The sequence below is a fragment of the Pygoscelis adeliae genome, unplaced genomic scaffold, assembly GCF_000699105.1.
Source record: "Pygoscelis adeliae isolate BGI_AS28 unplaced genomic scaffold, ASM69910v1 Scaffold121, whole genome shotgun sequence".
Lineage (NCBI taxonomy): Eukaryota > Metazoa > Chordata > Aves > Sphenisciformes > Spheniscidae > Pygoscelis > Pygoscelis adeliae.
The window spans coordinates 7,045,283-7,065,615 of NW_008824359.1; the positions used below are offsets into that span (position 1 = coordinate 7,045,283).

Genomic DNA, 20,333 nt, shown 5'->3' on the forward strand with positions numbered 1-20,333 from the left:
TCAGGCAGAACTGCAGGAGGCAAGAGAGAGGCTGAGGCAAGAAGAAATATTTCTGTACCAAGTATTATGTGACCTGTGAAGTACGTATACCATATCTTCTACAATATATACTGCATGCAACACATTTGGGGGGATTCAGTTCCTCTGACTTAATTTGGATGACTACAGACGCAGTGGTGGCTAGACTCCCATCACAGTCAATAGAGTCAGGAGAACCAACAGACAGGTGAGGACGGCTTCAGTTGCTTGAGCGTTAGCAGTAGTGCCATTTCTAGTGTTGTGTGATATTCTGCCTGGTCTCCATGTGCTGTTGTGGAAGAGTCAAGACCTCTTGCAAGTCCTGTCTATTAGAGGACTGTAAAAATTAAAATCTGTAATTTTAAATGTCATAAGTCAGATCTTCTAAGGACCTTCTCGGTATAGTTCATTAACAACATTGAACACTGTTTAGTGTAGGAAATCCTACAAGGAACAGCAGGCTAGATGTTACATTTTCATAATGTATTTAGGCTAAAAGTGAATATAATATAATATAATATAATATAATATAATATAATATAATAATTGTGCTTATCTGCTGGTTAAGGAATAGTCAGCGACTGTTCTTTGTAAGCTAATTCCTTTGTACACTTGCATTTCTCAGCAAAACTTATGACTTCTCTCATGATGACAACTAAAAACACCCTGATGTTTTCTAGACACAGATTTTCACTGCTTTGTCTCTGTTCCGGTGTCTTTTTTCCCCTCTTAATACAGAGTGCTGCACTTGCTTTCAACCATAAGGCTCCTATGCATTCTCTTTGCTTTTCTCTTAGTGTCAGATAGAGAGCAAGTCTACAGCCTACACCAAAGAGAAAAAAAATGAAATAAACACTCAGAGGCATTTTTCTAAAATCTGCCCAATCAGTTTTGAACTGCTTTTTGAGGGTGGACATAATCTAGCTGCGGTAAATGCGCTGAGAAGAGGCCTGGAGCATGAGATTTTGCCTGAATGCACGGCCATGTTGCATGTTGGATGCCTCCTCTAGATACGTTCCCTCTGGGGGACAACGGTACCCTCTCAGCCCCCTTTGACATGTGAGCAAGCCCTGCCAACTGCCTCACTGCATGACAGGGCCAGACTGTCAGCTAGCCCTAGGCAGAGGGTCTACAACTTGTCCAGGCATGCATTCCTCCAAACACCATTTTCCAAAGACTTTGAGTTATGTTAACTATCGCCATGACTTGACTGTAGGAAATCATGCCACAGAGATTTAGAAGTTGGACGGGACACCTGAGGATAAGTTTGTTCCCTGCTAAGAAGTGCAAAGAAATAGTCATAGGACATATAAATGCTGCAATTTTGGCAGGCAAACAAAATCCCCTCCTGAACAACATTTCAGAAATGTGTGTATCCCAACGGAGAACTGAGGGCAGTGTGCCGTATGGTGGAGGGAGTGGGAGAGGAGCTAGTGAAGAGAGACCAGTATAAGCGGTTCTCCATCTATTGTCTTTTATGCATCGTCTCAGAAGGACAGGTGGAAAAAAAGAAAGCCAAACTTACATCCATTGCTGTGAAATTACAGGACAAACAGCTTCTGGAGAGAAAAGAACCAGCATAAATTGTTGCACTATTTAAAAAAAAAGAAAATAGGCCTACATCTTTCCTGGGATGCTCACGGGCATTTTCCAGAAGCCAGAACATTGAGTCTCTGTCCTGGTTTCGGCAGGAATAAAGTTAATTTCTTTCCTAGTGGCTGGTACAGTGCTGTGTTTTAGATTTAGGATGAGAACAAAGTTGATAACACACCGATGTTTTAGTTGTTGCTAGGTAATGCTTACACTGGCCAAGGACTTTTTAGTTTTCCATGCTCTACCAACTGAGAAGGCTGGAGGTGCACAAGAAGCTGGGAGGGGGCACAGCCAAACTGGCCAGAGGGACATTCCATACCATGTGACATCATGCTCAGTACATAAACTGGGGGAAGCTGGCTGGGGGGGCCGCTGCTCGGGGACTGGCTGGGCATCGGTCGGCGGGTGGTGAGCAATTGTACTGTGCATCACTTGCTTTGTGTATTATTATTATTATCATATTATTATTGTTATCATTTTATTTCAATTATTAAACTGTTTTTAGCTCAACCCACGAGTTTTTCTCACTTGTGCTTTTCCAATTCTCTCCCCCATCCCACCGGGTGGGGGGGAGTGAGCGAGCGGCTGTGTGGTGCTCAGTTGCCGACTGAGGTTAAACCACGACAGTCTCACATGCTGATGTTTTAATGGATGGTGGGTGTCTGGGCTTTTAGCTATTTCTATTTTTCTTTCGCCAAGAAAACATTTCTGCATTGTAAGAAAAAAAGGATTTTGGCATCTGAACACATTCTGGCAAAGGGGAGCTGAGTTCTTCCAGCCAGCCTATCTCTTGCTACTGGAGGGTAAGGTCTTCAGTCCATGTCTGTCTAGCCCTGGACAGCTGTATGTCTCAGAAAAGCTCAAATTAAGGAGCAGTTGGCACTGTAAATTGTTGTCCTCCGGGATTTGTGCGTCAAACCCGGGTGTGATCATTGTCCTCAGCCCATGCAACAGACACCCATGTTTCAGTGATGTGGATGCTAAGGAACAACAATTTATTCAAAAGGAGGGAAAGCAATGCAGAATACATTTGCATTTACTCTACATCATAATGCTTTTTGCATTAAAAATGAAAGGTGCATGAGGCTTTGTCGCAGGATCCGGTGGTTTTAGCAGTAAGGGGATTCAAAGCAAATTCCTAGGTTTAGAAGAAATTTTCATCGCTCTTGAATGGACAGTCCATGAAGTTTTTATAGCTGCCATGGCCTGCACAAAGAAAAAAAAAAGATTCAGATTCTCTTTCTGCTTGTATTCCCTCCTTACTTACTCTCAGTCCATGCATATTTTCCTCTTGGGTATAAATACTTTCCAAAATGCCTAATGTCACGTGCAGTCATGCTGGGACAGCCCTTGTGCACTCATACCTGTGAGTAAGAAGAGTGTTTTCCTATTGCTTCAGGAAAAGCAGGCAATTAAATTGACGTCCCTTGATATTGGGGTGAATGCATTCATTCCTGAGTGAAAATAGAAGGCTACCTTCCATATGGTAATTTCTTTTTACAACACTGTTGCACTTTTTGCACACATTTGATGGCACTCGGGGTTCTGTGCTCACCCTGCAGCGTAACTGAATTCCCCTCTGTTCCCCATACAGCCCAGCAGCCCAGTTCTGCAAATACCAAACCCTGATATTTAGCTCTGGGACAGGAGCTGTAAAGGGGTCAGACAGGGCTGGGACAGCACAAGGCTGACATCTCCGACCGTACTTTATCCTTCTTGCTGGGGCAGATCATGGTGCACATCTCAGGAGAAGGAGCACCGTGGGGCTCAGCCTACTTCAACGCTTGACTGTCCTCATGGCATAATATTTTTTTTCCTTATATCCAATCTGAAGATTCAATAGCACCTTGGGGTTAAGGACAATGGCAAAACAGATTTGTCTGCTCATACTGCAGATAAGCCTTGGTGAATGTCAAACTCACGATTTGCAACAGGAGCGAAAGCCGAAGCATCTTCCAACTTTAATCAGATGGATAGGACATCTTCCAAAGTGACAGGACCCTTTTCTACAGAAAAACATGTCCCGCCGGGGTGAAGACAAACCTGCAACAATAACAAAAAATTTCCTTCCCTGTCATTCTGCAGGGCAGGGCAATGCAGTCGTGACGCCAGCAGGGTTTCCATTCGTTGAGCTGCCTTCAACACCAACTTGCCTTAAGGACTGTTGCCCAGATTTGGCCGTGTTGAAAGGCCATGTAAGAGGTGAGATTACAAAGCAGGTCTACACCTTGCAGAGGTGGGGTCCTTAGCTCACGGGTGCATCTAAATGGATGGCCTTAAACTCCAGGTGGAGAGTGATACAGACCTCCTGACTCATTGTCCTTTACCTTATAGAAAAGGGTCACGGGTCCACAGGCTTTAATTCTGGCTGCTATCCGAAAATAGTTGGCCAGGCTTCATTTTCACCTGCATATGCACTCCTGAGTGTGCTGCTATCCAAAGATCATGGCCACCACAGACACCACCTCAGGTGTCTAACACCAGAACGTTTGGCACGATCTTTTTAGGAGGACACCAGAAGTGAAAAATCGCTTTTCTTCAGAGGTCATAATTTCTCCACCTTTGAAAGAGTTTTCACAGGCACTGAGCTATTTAACTAACTCCTGCTCAGTTTCTAGCAATTTTAACCAGTAGTGGTTAAAATGTGCTGGGAAGTTTACTTCAGGTGCACAAAAATCCCCTTCTAGCATCTCTTTTCCATCTTACCTGGAGAAACCTGGAGTGCCAAGAAGAGGAGGGAAAAGAGCAGGTAAAGGATCTTCATGACTGCGGATTTGCTGTGTCACTGTAAGGAAAAGGACCAAGAAAGATGTATGACAGCCAGCCCCCGGGATCTACAGTCTTCTGAACTGTACAAATACTGTGTTAATCAAAATGGCGTTGATATTTCCTTTTTCTTCACACTTTCAGAAATAACCAGTGAGACCCATATGACATGACTGCTGTGTGAGCATTTCTGGGAAAAGCAAACATATATGGGGCAACATGCTTTCAGGATATGTGAGCATTACGTTATTTTAATAGTTTGATTGCTCGGATTTCTTTCACATTTCACATTTTGCAAATAGTCCTTAACCAAAATGCAATCATGACTTTTTTTTTTAGTTAAATGTTTTATCTAATAAATAAACAACACTAAGCAAAATGAGGTGATTATACAGTCACACTTACAAACTTCAGAAAAAAAATGTTCATTTCACAATGTTTAAATTTATCAAGAAATAACAGCTAAAATCAACTTGCTCAAAATCCTCAGTCTTAGCCTACAGGCAGCAGTTCTAGAATGGAAATGGACAACCAAATCAGTTCCCATTTGACAAATGAAATTTGAAAAGCAAACATAATGCCTTCATTGAAAGAGTTAATAGTTGAACAAATATCAGCAAAATGGGATAAGATAGCCTATAAGGGGGCTTATGGATCAAGGAAAGGTAGTTAATATCGTATATCTTGGCATTAGAGAATCTTCTGAACTGTCACAAATTATGTTCTCTTAAGCAAGGAAGGGAAATGAGGTTGTGCTGAAATGTATTTCTGCAATTGAAATGGTAGAGGGTGGCCCAAAACAGCTTTGAAATTAGTATTAGAAGTTTACACAAATTTCTATATATTTGAAAATATCAGGAGAAACAAGTAGGCAAAGTTAACAATTCTGAAAATGAAATAAAGTTCTTAACATAGAGACATAGATAAAATATATGCTGGTTTCCATCAAAGAGACTACCAATTTCTCTGGACCACAGACCTCTCTAAAGTAACCTGACCCAGCCAGATTTTTTCCTAGGAGTTAGTAAGCAGAGTGTTTTTATCAAAGTATTCTAGGTATTGGCACATATTTGAACTACTTATTCAACCTGTGCAATTTCTGGAAAACAGATTAACCTTTTTTAGTAAGCTACAAATTTAGGTTAATAATACAGAGGTTTGGGGTTTTGTACTTTTTTTGTTGTTGGGGGTTTTTTTTGAGGAAAAGACAACAGCAGACATTGAAAGAAAGACTGAAAAGAACCGAGAAGTTACCAGGTATCAGGTGAGCCCAGAAGCCAGACAAGACCTGCTCTTGGTCCCTTCCCTCCAGAGGGATTTGGCTGTGGGGTTGAAAGCCTCTTTTATAACGTGTTTCCTAAGGGGAGTGACAACTGCTTTCTCTTCTCAGCAAGTGCACATCGAGCCAATCAAAAAATTACCCATTTTTTTTGTGACTTCTAATCCAACCAGAATCAAGTTGCTTTTCATTTCCCAGTGAAAAGGCAGAGTTTCTCTCTGAACCTATTGAAGCTTTTCTTCTGGAAAATCCCAGGTTATTAATGCAATACCTCTTGTGACACTCCAGTTTGTGTAAGATACGTTAAGCCACTGTGGTATGTGTCAAACATTTTGGGACATACGTTGAACTGTTCCTGCTTAGGAGCAATGTAATCCATTGCAATACAAAACATCTGCATGCTTCTCTGCACTCCCAGTTAGTTTATTTTCTGTTCCATAAATACAGAATATAAGAACACAGAATGGACATATGAAACTAAAACAAATGTCCATTGGCTTAGTGGCCAGTGGCCACTAAGGATGCCTAAGTAAAGAGCATAAAATGTACAGAAATAGGGTGAGTGCGTCATGGTTATGTCCCTGTACACCCTTCCAGCTGATGGAAAATACATCAGATTAGGGAAATCCAGTGCCAGAGGCTGTCTCCGGACCCTCAGGCTGCAGAGCTCCTGATTGAGCATTTTTCAATGACTCCGGCTGATCTTGTACTTCTGGCCTCCACAGGGCCTTCAGCTGATAATTCCACAAACACATTATGCCTTCGGTAAGCATCTGCTCTCAGTCTGCCTGCTGATCATCTCTGCTTTTTCTGTCGTGGGAAGTAGCAAACAAATATTCCATTTTCACCTCCCTACATCACTACTGATGCTGTGGTCTTTTCTTAGACTCCCCCTTGTCTGTCTATTTTCTCACCATGAAAAGAGGGATTCTGTCAACCACATCTGTCAGATAAGTCTTCAAATGGATCCAGCTATTTCAATGGATCATTCCTATTGCACATTTATCTTATTTTTTTAGTTCTATTACACCCTTTTGGGAATGGGCTGGCTAGAATTGCATGCAATGTCCAAAATGCATCTTGGATTTGTATAGTGCCTAATCATATTTATTCTTTTGGTTTCAGCTCCTTTTTTTCCCCTCACTTCCTGAAATTTGCCTTGCCTTTTTGTCCACAGGTGAACACTGACATTTCTAGAGAGGTATCCACAGTGAAGTCTACAATTGCACTAGTGCAGTTTTGAAGTAACCCCTAGATGGTCCCCTGTGACTTCATGCTGGTTTGGTTTGCAGAGGGGTTTTCATGTGTGCAAACTAGATTCCTTAGGAGGAAACTGAACCAGAAGTTTTGCTTTGAAGGTACTCCAAAGGTACTCTGAAGGTACTCCAATGCCTAGTGGGGCATGAACCAATGTGTGGGCTACACCACCTCAAGGTTCTGTAGACCGTACATAACATTTATTTCTTTTGGAAACCTGGAGAGTTTGGACTGGGGGATCAACCCTTTGAGGAGAGGCTGAAGGACCCATCTTTGTTCAGCTTGGAGAAGGCATGGCTAAGGGTCATTTAATTGCTGTTCACAACTACCTAATGGTAGCTATAGAGAAGACGGAGCCACGCTCTTCTCAGAGGTGCACAGTGGAAGGATGAGGTAACAGACACAAATTACAATGAGGGAAATTCCAATTAGATATAAGGAAAAAAACCCTCTCGCAATGAAGTTCGTCAAACACTGGAATGGGGGCCCAGAGAATTTATAGAATCTCGATCCCCATATAGATATTCAAACTCAACTGGAAAAAGCTCTAAGCAACCTGGTCTATCTTTGAAACTGGCTCTGTCTGGAGGGATGGATGGACCAGATGGTCTCCAAACACCTATTCCAACTTACATTGTTTTGTGGTTTATTCAATAGCAAAATCCAAGTCAAACTGAATTCACAAATCCATAAAATAAAGAACTGAGGAGCCTCAGGACAATCTCTAAGGTCTAGTGATCCTTTCCTATCTACTGATCTTCCATTGCATCAAGTCACTTGCTAACATACCCAATAACTATCCAAAGACAACAATACTAAATACTTTTTCAGATCATATTTTATTTTACACCTCACTTCAGTCAATAAACATTGTTCATGCAATATTTTAATATGACACCTGAAGTACATCATAATAGGTTATGATATGTTTGCTATTTTGAATGATTAGTGTTTCTAATTGACCAAGATCTCTGCAAATGACACCATGTCTTACAGATCATTTAGTGTCAAAACTAAACTGAAATATTTTAATTGCTTATTGGTTCCTCAGCTTAGTTACTAAACTGTGATTTTTTCAATACTTTGATATTAATTTCTTAAGTGTACAGACATTTACACATGTGCATACAAGCACAGACACACATAGATATATATGCATGTGAAAACATGCCTACAAACAATTTCCCTTAAATGCATACCCTGATAATTGAGATAGCTTTTTATTTTCTACATATTTTTATAAGAGAACTGTTTTTGCTGTAGGAAAAAATGATAGTTGAATTTCTGGTGTGTCTATGAACTTCTGGCCATAAAGCAGAAAATGAAGGGAATAAAATTACAAAAGTTGCAGTTACTTCACAACTTGCCAAGAGTTTGCGGTTAGCTTGACTACCAACTGTTATTGTTACTCAACCGGATTCCTCAAGGAAACAAAGATGCATCATTATTTTTTACCATGTCCAAGGTCCTACGTGCAAGTATTGTCAAGGACTTGGCTTTAACGTTGAGCATTCTTGACACTGATAATTATAAATTCTACACGGTCACTCCCATCATTGCCATCAAAATATCTCTGCCTGGAGATGGGTAAGGGAGAAGCAGAGGAGGGATGGAGCAGCTTTGGTTGTCCAAAGCTCATAGCAGTGAGGCAGGCCTTATTGAGATTTTGGGTTGTGGCTCTCAGGGTGGAGAACCTTTGCATCCCTGCCTGCAGCTCCTGTTCTTATGAGCAGGAGACAGTCAGTCAGTTTCGTACATCAGGAGGGACATATCCGTGTTTTGCCCTTCACAGTCTCAGAGTTTTTCTCCAGTGTCTTTTGCTGGTAGACCTGACTTACACCAGGATCACAGTAGCACCAGCTACACGTTCCTTCACCTAGGGTACCTGGGTAGGAAAATGCATGGGATCCAACCCAGGTAACTTGGGCAGCACCTCACAATCATTTGGCTCTTGACATTAGGTAAGTAATCCTCTCTACCAAAACCACCATCTACTTTATCACTATTTTCAGTGCAGAGGGAAAAGGAGTCTTCATGGAGAGTTTTCTTCTGCTTAAATAACATGTTTCTTTTGTTTTCTTGTTTCATCAAAGTTCAGAAGATGATCCAGTTGTGTTTCTCTCTATCTCCACGGCAAGTCTTCACTCCAACTTCTTCAAGTTGGAGTTCACCAACGATGCCACACTCCCCCACTCTTCTCAGGTCCAGATCACCCAGTCCTCTTTGGAGGAGGAGAAATATTATGATGGGGTCAGCATTTTATGTAATCATAGAATCATAGAATCATTAAGGTTGGAAGAGACCTTTAAGATCATCAAGTCCAATCGTCAACCCAACACCACCATGCCCACTAAACCATGTCCCTAAGTGCCTCATCTACACGTCTTTTAAATACCTCCAGGGATGGTGACTCAACCATATATAATGGTATAGTGCTTAGAGCCCTGGCACAAGAACTGATAGATGGAGCCTGAAGCGTTGCTCTGCCTGATGCAAGTGGGATGCACTATTAAGGGAAGTATCTTCACAACGAGGCTGCAGAGTGTCGTGAGGAGAAGTGGCTTTCACCCTTTTCAAATCCAGATGTTTGGGTAATTGTGCCAAGATCACTTCCCAGAGAGGAAGGAGGATCTTACCTCCATCTTAGGAGTCTATATCTAGCACAGCAGATGAGGCAATTAGGAGCAAAAGGGAGAATTTCAAACTCTGTTCCTAATAGTTTTCTGGTGAAAAAATAGCAGCAAATATTAGGGAGGTCTTTCAGTAGTGTCACCCTTATTTAAAATGCTACTACACAAAATACCTGTCTGCTGTTCCATCCCTTGCCTCCAGAGGACCCTTTGTTCATGGCAATGAAGGCTCCAGGCATCTGGAAGTCATTGCATGCAGGCACAGCTAGCACATTGGGACCAACAAAAGGCTGAGCCCTAGCACTTTGCCAAAGAGCAGATGTTTTAGTGGGCTCCAAAGAGGAGCTAGGTTGAACGACAGTGATAGTTGGTGGCCTAGCTAACCACAGACTGCTCCTCAGTCGTACGGTATCATCATCCCTTAGCCTCCTTCATGTGCACTGAACCGAATTCCAGCCATAAGGCATAATCGATGCACAGGAGATCAAGGGATTTTGGTGCAGCTGTGGAGTGTATAGTATAGAAATTCAGACTCCTCTAGATTAGCTGCAAAAGCTGTTAGCAGCAGTTGCACTGCCAAAGTAGATCCACCAAAAGGAGGATAACCAGTATTTAGATGTTGTTCTATAGTTGTAAGTGAATTTGCAAGGCATGTACTACATTATAGTTAACAGATAAAGTTTTGACCCAAGTATAAATCATCTGAATCAATAACGAATGGATACACAGTCATAAACTTCAAACAGTACACAAAAAGTATTTAATCAAGCTCAAGACTTTAATGATTACGTAGTTATCTTGAGTAACCAGGGAGAAATGATGAGATTAACATCCGTATGAACAAATCTGCCCTCCATCTTATTTTTGACTTGACAGCTAATTGAAGCTACAGGGTCCCAGTGCAGAGTCCAGCCTCTTGGTGTAAGGACCACACCGTGACTGGCAGGCATGCAGTGTGTGTTCAAAGCTCCTTGGCAGAGGCCACGTAGCCTAAAGTTTCTGAAAACCAAAGAATATCTGTAAACTGAACCATATTTTCTAGACACAAATGTCAGGAGTGATCTCACCAAACTTTAGATGTCCTAAAGGTAAACATCAAATTCCAAGCTATTTTCACTGCTCTTCCTTTATAGTTAATGGAGAGAAATTGTTCTAAATGTTTTTAACTGAAGTACAAACATTTACAATAAGAGTGCTAGAATAAACGCAAAAGTAACAGTAAGAAAAGGCAAGAAACCCAGAAACATTGCATTAGGAGATGATGTGCTACAGCGTCTCCTGCAAGCTGTAGAGCCATAAGCGCTCATTCTGCAGAACAGTAAAAATGGGAGTTGTGTCTCTAACAAAGCCAACACTTCCCCTTCAGAGGGATTTTTACATACATGGGCACCTCTCCAAGCCACCTAGCAAGCCATTAGGATTCAAAACCATGTCAGTTTGGCAATGTATTTGACTGGGCACTGTTCTGTGCACATTCAGCAACTGCTTCTGAGAGAAGACAATCCAAACCACTATGTTGCACATCCATAACTTTTGGAAATGTGTTTGCTAGTCTCTTTCTCTTTCCTTCTTTGTACCTTTTTTTTGGTTTGTGTCACTGTCAAGGGTCTGATGTTATCCAGAATGTTCCTGGTTTTCCCTTGCATGAGGTCCCCTCAGAAGTGAAATTTCTCAGATGCCTCCAGGCCCTCTGAAGGAAGCATCTGGAGATATCTTGGCGTTTTCTACACTGCTAGGCCATGATGGCAGGGGAAAAGAGATAGAAAGCACGAATGCTGTCTCTGACATCTCAGTCAAAAATACCATAATTCCTTCAAAAAGCAGCCTGGAAACTACCAGAATATGTATCTGCCGGACACAAGTACCTATGACATCATCACAGAGAGAAGCTAGGTTTCATCCCTGACAAATATACCATGGTCACTGAAGGAGTCTTCTGGGAATATGGCCATTGAGAAGCGGGGGATAAAATGACCTCCCTTTTCCCTGGGGGTGCAGTGGGGTGCACGTGGAGAAATGTCTAGATGTAAAAGCCACCATCCCACCTGTGCATTACTGCCCGTGGTGCGAGAAGTTCTACGAAATATCCCCTCCTTCCTTACAAAAAACACCCAAGGTTCAACCATACGAATGCCATCGTAACTGATTTTATTAAAGCGGGGGAAGAAATAATTTCCATAGTGTTGCCTCGTTCATATTTATGTTTTTGCAGACGCTGATGTTTGCTTCACTGCAAAGGAAAATTTTGAGAGTTTTTTGTTGCAGCAGGAACTGGTGCCACCAGGAGTGATGGGATCAGGGTGATTCAGAGGCCATTCGGTAGAAGCAGAAAGGATTTCCAAAAGAAGAATCCAGAAAGCCTTCAGCTCCTCCACCCCCTGCATGGTGAAGAAGAGAGAGTTTCAGGTTACCCACCAGTAGGTTTTCTGCAGTGACGTTGTTTTTATTTCATGGCACCAGTGCAGAGGCTGCCATGGGATGTGAACGCCCGCTGAGGACCCTCTATGCCAGCAGGTTTGGCGTTGGAGAAGTGAGACAGCATGGTGTCAGGAGCTGTGCCTCTAAGATGTTGCTCTGGAGAAAAGATAAGGAGGATATCAGTCATTGCCATGGTGATCCCTGCACTTCCACATACCTTCTACAGCAAGAAAATCCATTACGACATGTTCCAACCCAGTAGTACGGCCAATGACAAATCCCTGGGAAGCAGCGTCCATTTTGGGCTACACAAGGATTGTATGGCCCAGGAAAGATGGGCTGACCTGCACAGTGGAAAGAGAATAGTCATTTACCATGAAAGTGAGCAAAAGTGGATACTCTCTCTCTCCCTCCCCCTCTAATTCCTTTCTCTACCCCCCTCACACCTTACCTGCAGCCCCTTGGAGCATCATGAAGAGGACAACCAGGATCTGGTAAAGGATCCTCATGGTCACAGCTGGGATGTGAATTCCTTACCTGTAATAAGCAGAGACCATAAGACCGAAAGACACTGAATGGAGGGTCCCCTCCTGACTGGGAGATGAGGAACTGCTTAAAACATGCCCTTAGCGACCAAAGCCAAAATCTTATAAAACACAATGGACTTGAATGGAGAACAGAGTGAAAACTGCATCCCTGGAGATATTCAAAATTTCATCAAATATACCTCTAAGCAACCTGACCTAATTAGCCTCACTTTGAGCACGGATTCAGACTAGAAACTCCTGGAGTCCCTTCCAGCCTAAGTTGTTCTGAGATTCTATTGTGGGTTTGTTTTTTAATATTGGTCTTCTTGCATTGAAAAATGATATTCCAGATCTGTTCAACACCAGACAGGTTACTCTGGAACCAACACAGACCTACGAATTATTTGTCTTCAACCTAGTGTAGTTCACAAAGTGTTCAGAGACCGAGCCAACCATCATCCTCAGGAAAGTCTAAAAAAGACAGCTGTACCTCTTGAACATCAGTTAAGGTGACAACTCACTCAAAATGTTACTGGAGTTCAGGCAAGATGTGTAGCTCAAAATGCAACTCTGAACTGTTGTGCTGGCTAGGTGCCTGTTTCTGTAGGAAGCTAGACATTTCTTAACCGACAAGCCCTCTGTCTCTGATCCCTCAAGGGAAGGTTCCTGGGCCTCTGTTCACTCCTCTTGGAGGTCAGCAAACACGGTTTCCTCCTGCAAGCCCTGCAAGCAACCCATGGTTCCGTAGGACACGTACAGACCGGACACACTCACCAGACTAATGAGAAGGAAGGGGTGAATGAAAGCAGAATACTCGTTAGACTTGAGATTCATGAAAGGAAAAGAAGTGTATAAAGGCAAAAAGGTGAGGGTGCTTGTCCAGAACCAGGCAGAGAGTTACCAGTGGAGGAGGTGGAGGATCACCGCTGCTGTCCGTCTCTTTTCTCCAGCGGGTGCCCCAGACCTTGCCCCCAAACATGCCTCTTTATATAAAGGTTTGGGGATGCTGGCAGGGCAGTCACGGGCCAATGAAAAAAGCCTTTTCCAGCCAAATTTGTCCTGTACGTCGGTGTCTTCCAATGAGAAAGGAGGGTCCGTTTTGAGACTGCTTTCACCGCAAAACCCCTGACCTTTTGCAGTCCATCTTAGGCCATCCAAGTTTGTGTAAGATACGTCAGACCACAGGGTTACATAAAATAACTGTGAACACGCAATGACTGCTCCTTTTGGTCCTGCAGGATCCTTATTCTGCCTTTGGTACGCAGCTTCGTTGTCTAATTTGCAGCTGTAACGTGGTCATTGTTTCCCTTCATAACATTTTGTCCTTTATATCTGACCTTCTGGTTGTCTTTTCTCCATGTCAGTGAAAGAATAAATATGGCTTATTTTTCAGCTTACTAATTACAAAGTTAATAGTTTAGTGCATAATGAAATTATGAGGTATGAAATGATAACATGAATACAATCTTTCATATAAAATTTTATAATAGATCAGATTTTAATTTCTACTACTTCCTCTCTGGCTTACTCTTGGCTTTTTCCTGTTGTTTCAGTCTCCTTCCTGATACCAACTTTTACTCAATCTTTCTCAGGCTGCCCAGCCTCTGGCAGGATAACCAGCACACCTGCCAACCTCATCCATACTTCTGAAATTATCTATAAAAGATAAGCAGTTTATTAAGAAGAAATTTCATTTCTAATCCTTCCAGTTTTGAACGGCAGTCAGAAGTCACACATTCTCTCTATATACATGTGGATGTATACGCATGTATATACATATTATACATGGATCAGTACACATACAGGTATTCAAACACTAAATATTTACTTCAGAGCTTGTCAAGATTTTACAGTTCCTGGGCCATGAGCACGTTTGCTGTTACTCAGCCAAAGTCCTTTCTGGGACACAGAAGCAGCATTTCCTATTTCTGAAGCGCTTCTGCGCTAAGTCTAAACCAATGAATAACTCCATCCTCTGTCAGGACACCTTTATTGACAGTTTATTCCATATAATCCAGCAAATGGCACTGGCCAGGGTAGGGAGGATGGGTAGCACATGTGAGAAGCCCGGTTAGGAAGCACTGCTGAGGTTCTGTCTCCCCTTCCATGGCAGTGACCGAGGCAGCTGGCCATGTGTTTTTAAACCCCTGACAGTCCAAGTCAGCCATAGCACGGAAGAGGAATTTTCTGCATTTTTTTTTTCACAGCGAACACATTAAAAAAAAAAAATCACTGGATCTCCAACACTGATTTTATTGGAGCACAGAGTCAAATGAGGAGATTTTTGGCATGGAGAAAATGCAGACCTCCCTGTCGCCTGCGTCTACAGGTGAGCAAACCTTTCCTCCAGGTTTACCTTTAGTCTGGCAACTTTATGTGGTTTTCTTGTTATTATAAACCCCACACAGTCCCTTTCTGCGACAGGAAGAAATATACTTTCTTTCTACCTTTCCTTATCCCCATCCTGACAAGACGCCTGGTCGCTCTTCCTTTGGGACCTTCCCACCCTCCCGTGCTACCCCATCTCCTCTGGATGTGTCTCTGCTTATAGAATCATTAAGGTTGGAAGAGACCTCTAAGATCATGGAGTCCAACCGTCAACCCAACACCACCATGCCCACTAAACCATGTCCCTAAGCACCTCATCTACACGGCTTTTAAATACCTCCAGGGATGGTGACTCAACCACTTCCCTGGGCAGCCTGGTCCAAGGTTTAACCACTCTTTCAGTAAAGACATTTTTCCTCACGTCCAATCTAAACCTCCCCTGGTGCAACTTGAGGCCATTTCCTCTCGTCCTATCGCTAGTTACTTGAATTATCCCACTCTCTGCTCCAGAAGTTTTACCCCCCCCCAAAAAAAATATCAACAAATAATTATCCATGAGCCAACAAATTGAAGTCAAGCCACGCCTTGCAGTGGCAGGTTTGTTAACCCATGACACAGGGAGTTCATTTCTGTACTTGGAGGATGGTGGGAAGACCCAGACACACACAGCTACTGTCAGCTTGGCCACCTGACACTTTGCTGTCCTGTGTCCCACCAGGCAGGAGGTCTGGATCTGTGGTGCCCTCGGCCGGAGGTTGCTGCCTTGCAGCTGGGCTGTGCAATGCTTGTGCATCTGGTGTTATAAAGGGGAGAGGTGGGAGGAAGCTGTGGATGCACAGCTGTAACCAGAGGTTTGACAGCCCATGGGACGGGTCATTGGTGGCATCCTGGCTGTGCGGTGCCTCATGTTTGCATAAATCCCCATTTGTCTCCCCCTACCCCTCCCCGGGCATCTTTAAGTGTGCAAAGAGAGAATTAACAGAGAGCTTAATTTATTACAGCTCTTAAACCCGGTTTGCTCAGTTCCTCAGCATCTCGGACCCCATTGTGCAGCTGGGCTGGAGCAAAGCTGAGCACCACGTCACGGCGAGCTGAAAGCTGGGCTGCAGTAGAAGGTTACAGAAGGGTTTACGGAGAGACAGGTGTAAAAGCTGTAGGAAAATAACACTGAATTATTTCTTTCTTTCTTCCCTGTCTCACAGTGCTTAGTTTTACACCACATAATTTGCTATTCTTTTTTGAATAACAAACTATATCCTTCAAAGGATGCTCCCCGCTGAGTTTTGAAGCATGACCAGAAGGAGCAGCACTCCCCACCTCTCTCCTGGAGAATTTATTCGGTTTCATTCCAGTTTTTTTTCCCTATTGACCATTGCACAGCTGTGTCTATACTATTCCCCTTGGAAAAATGTGTGACTTGAAAAAAAGCAACATGGTCTTGCAGGGAAATTACACAGGGTAGAAGGGTAATTTTCTGGATAGGGCTGGTGCTGGTGATGGGAGCTGAGTGGCACCAGGTTTCATGGACATTAATTGCACTGGTGATGTTAGGCTGGAGCAGGAGTGCCCAGGGACTGCCTGGTTATGGCTTCTTTATGTGAAAGAAAAAACTAGGATTGCCTTAAAAGATGCTGTGATGATTCCCGATTCAGTCAACACAGTACCGCAGCAGCCCAAAACTTGCATGAGCCGTTGCTGCTCTTAAATTGGGCCATATGTGTAAAAACACTTTAAATCACCTTGGATGAAAGGAAGAGGAGGAACCTGCAACTTCTGTGATGTCTTAGAGTCCTGCATTTTCCCTTTACACCAACTGTGTCCATGAGACAATGTCCCACTGTAATAAAAATAGATGTGTAACAGAACAGATGTCGCTGACGGTGTCTCCGACTTCCCCTGGTCAGAGGAATTCCCTAACCGGGAGGACCAGAAACCTTGCTGCCCAGGAGGGATGCCACACACGGGTGGGGAAGGGGACTGGAACAGGCTGTTTCTCTCTGCGGGACTCTACATGGATGATTTTAAGAAATCTCAGTGCTGGGAATATCTTCCTCAAGACCAGCTATCAGCTTTATAGTTGCTTGAGTGCCCTGAATGGAAAGGCAGCTCAGATCTACACCTTCAACTTAATTAAACTTATGTTCTGTCCCCAGCTGGGTAAATTCTCCATGTGGCATAAAGCCTGGCTTTGCCACACAGTCAGTGAAGCACAGATAAATATTACTGCTGCTCTGTAGACGTAAAGCTGAATTTCTGCTCTCTGGTTGCCTGAGCAGCACATTTGCCCTCATATTTCAGGGGCTTTGGAAGCAGCTGGCAAGCCCTCTGTTTGCTTGTGTCTTCTCTGAGCTCGGGGGTCTCTGCGGGTGGGAGAGGTACAGCCCAGCCACAGTGCCCGGAGGGAGCAGGGGGCAGCTCGCTCTGCACCGTTACACAAAACACCGGGCAGCAGCTGTGATTTCCAGGCAGGTTTTGGCCAAGTCAGGTCTGGGCAGGTTTCCACGGGGCTGGCCAAGGCCACTGAATGGACAGCGCGGCTGTTCCCCGGCTGGATTTCACGCCGTTTTCTGCAAATTGTGGACGTGCCGCGAGGACAAGCGTTGGGCAATTGTACCAAAGGTCTGCCATCCCTTCACGTCATTTGCACAGAGGAAGAGGGTGGAAGAGAGAAGGTGAAGGATCTTTGTGGCTTCAAGTTGGCCGAGGACATCCCATCACCAGGGGTAAGCTGCGGTATGACAGAGGCGATGTATAGACACACAGGGTTTAACCCAGTTGCCTTCACACCAGCATCTAGAGCGATTTGCGGAGCTCTGGACTGTCTGAGATCTCCACCTGGGGCTGGTGGACAAGGGTCAGGAGAGAGGAGACCAAGCCTTGCTGGAGGAGCTGGGGAGGCCAGGTGGGACACGGGGGCATCTCAGGTGGCACTTGGCTAAGTGGGGGCAAAACAGCTGAGACCTGGATATTCACAGAGGACAGGAGTCTGTGGCATGCTGAGTGATAAAAAGCCAGCTGGGATTTAGAAAGTCCTTCCACATGTTCATATTAACAATATTTTATATAAAAATATATATATAAAGGGGGGTAGATTTAGACTAGATCTAAGGAAGAATTTTTTTACGCTGAGGGTGGTGAAACACTGGCACAGGTTACCCCGAGAGGTGGTGGATGCCCCATCCCTGGAAACATTCCAGGTCAGGCTGGACGGGGCTCTGAGCAACCTGATCTGGTTGCAGATGTCCCTGCCCACGGCAGGGGGGTTGGACTAGATGACCTTTAGAGGTCCCTGCCAACCCAAACTATTCTATGATTCTATATCATAGAGAGTAAGAAATGCCATCATTATAGAATATGTGTAACTTTAAATAAACGATTACTTAAATTAATATCCTGACTATTCCTGAGTAAATCACAGATTAGAATATCTGGATTATTCTTTTCTATTCGCATGTTCTTCAGCTAAGATAAAATATAAAGCAGTTTAGAAAATTCAGCCTTTTTTTCCTCTCAAAATATTTATAAATTATGACTACATACATATATCTACACAGGCATACAAATATATATATACATATGTGCTTGCATATGTTTTCTGTATAAAAGAAAACATGATTTTTAGGGCTCCACACAGTATCCTTTGCAGTACTGCAGAGAAAGGAAACTGAAGCTATCAAAATGCTTTCAGTATACAATATTAATTGATATGCAATATTCATTCTTTTATTATACGTGTTTAATTGCCAAGAAACAGGTTAGGGAAATGTATCATTTTTGTGAGCTTGAGTAGCAAAAACAATATTTAGAGTCAATAATAGTATACTGTAATTAAAATAACATAGTCTAATTACCATATTTAAGAAGTTTAAAGTAAGCTTACCATCAAGTATGACAACAGATATAATTAATTAGTTGAAGATCTTGATTCCAGACTATCCTGGTCTTGATTCATATTTGAGCTTTGATCTGTTTTGTACCACTTCGGGCAGGTGGCACAGGCACAAAGTGGGAAACAGGAGGAAAGAGTCATTTTATCCTATTTCAGGGTCCTTTTCAGGAGGTGACTGTCAGACCCCAAAAGCTCAGTTCAGAGCTCTGTGCCTCTAGGAACACATTCATGGATTTAATATTCACAGTGTTTATTTCTGCCTCTTTGCATTTCATCATTTGATTAAGTCATTTTTTTAAAAAAGAAGAAAACCCAAACCCAAACAATAGAAACAAATGCTCCTGCCTACTGTAAAGCACATATACATGTTCCATCGATTCAATCACACAGGAATAGGATTTAAAATAGCTGTCTCCTTCGGGGCGGTTAAAGCACCTGTTTGGATTTTTCCTATTATATCACTTGGGCGCAAGTAAACAGGATTTCGGGCTCCTGTGACACAGAGGCTGATGATTTCTGAAGGAAGCAAATGTGTCCCACCTCCCCAGGCCCTCATCGTCGGCTGTCTCCAGCTGCCGAGGCAAAAGCAATCCCAAACTCCTTCTCCTTGGACCTGCCTCTGTTACCTGTGAGGTTCAATATGATTTTCAGAGCAAGGACTGGCTTCTTGACTACTGCAGGTGTCCACAGCAGATCGCAAAACGCTGAGGGCTTTGAGGTTGGACTGTCAGAAAACATAATTCACTAATATATCAGCGCTGGGAATCAGAAGACATCAGTATAATTAAGAAGAAAATCCGTAAAACCCTGCTGTCAGAATAATTTATGTACTCTTGACTGAAGAAGGCTGCTGGAGAGAAATTTCAGTATTAGCTCTTCATTGCCCTCTTCTGGGAGGCAGGTGACCTGGGTAGGTGGATGCTGTTTGGATGGCTGTTTGGAGTACAAGGATGTTGGGTTTTTTCCTAGACTCTTAGTAGTGTGACGATCAAAACACAACAGATTTTCTGGGCTCACCTGGGTGCCTTCAGGGTCCAGGAGATAACAGTGCTGCTGCCCATCACTCTTTCTGGTCCAAACCCTCTGGGAGCACAGGGGAGCAGTTTGACCAAAACATGTCAAACATGTTAAACATTGGACCAGGCTGCCCAGGGAAGTGGTTGAGTCCCCATCCCTGGAGGTATTTAAAAGACGTGTAGATGAGGCGCTTAGGGACATGGTTTAGTGGACATGGTGGTGTTGGGTTGACGGTTGGACTCGATGATCTTAGAGGTCTTTTCCAACCTTAATAATTCTACGATTCTATGTTTTGTGGAGGTTGTTTCCTTTGGCCACAAGTGGGTGCGTGGAAGTGGGTGCCTCCCTGAAACTTTAGTTATTCAAACAATAGTTATTTCCTCTGCAATGAGTAGAATACAGATGTGGTAAATGCATGAAAATGAAAATATTCTTGGTGCACAGATAAGTGTGTTCTTCTGTGTGATTGCACTGCTGCAAAAGGATTGCTCGAACTAGGCTGGGTGCTCAACTCCTCTCTGCTCTCAAGACATTGTCTACAGCCCACAAGACCTATCAGGAGCTTTTTTTTTAATTATTTTTTTAAAGTCTTGTGCAAAAACTGAGCTTCC

At 43.3% G+C, this 20,333-nt stretch overlaps 2 protein-coding genes across 2 annotated transcripts; both read right to left on the reverse strand.

Annotated features, from left to right (window-relative positions):
• Positions 1 to 3,529: 3,529 nt before the first annotated feature.
• On the reverse strand, positions 3,530 to 4,375 carry LOC103913272 (antimicrobial peptide THP2). The gene is made up of 2 exons (XM_009319752.1): positions 4,318 to 4,375; positions 3,530 to 3,654 (listed from the first exon to the last, which is right to left on the reverse strand). Exons 1-2 carry the CDS (start codon positions 4,373 to 4,375, stop codon positions 3,530 to 3,532), a joined length of 183 nt encoding a protein of 60 aa, XP_009318027.1.
• A 7,530-nt stretch (positions 4,376 to 11,905) lies between these two features.
• On the reverse strand, positions 11,906 to 12,470 carry LOC103913273 (ostricacin-3-like). Its single transcript, XM_009319753.1, has 3 exons — positions 12,413 to 12,470; positions 12,179 to 12,305; positions 11,906 to 11,921 (listed from the first exon to the last, which is right to left on the reverse strand). The coding sequence occupies exons 1-3, from the start codon at positions 12,468 to 12,470 to the stop codon at positions 11,906 to 11,908; spliced, it is 201 nt and encodes a 66-aa protein (XP_009318028.1).
• Positions 12,471 to 20,333: the final 7,863 nt, after the last annotated feature.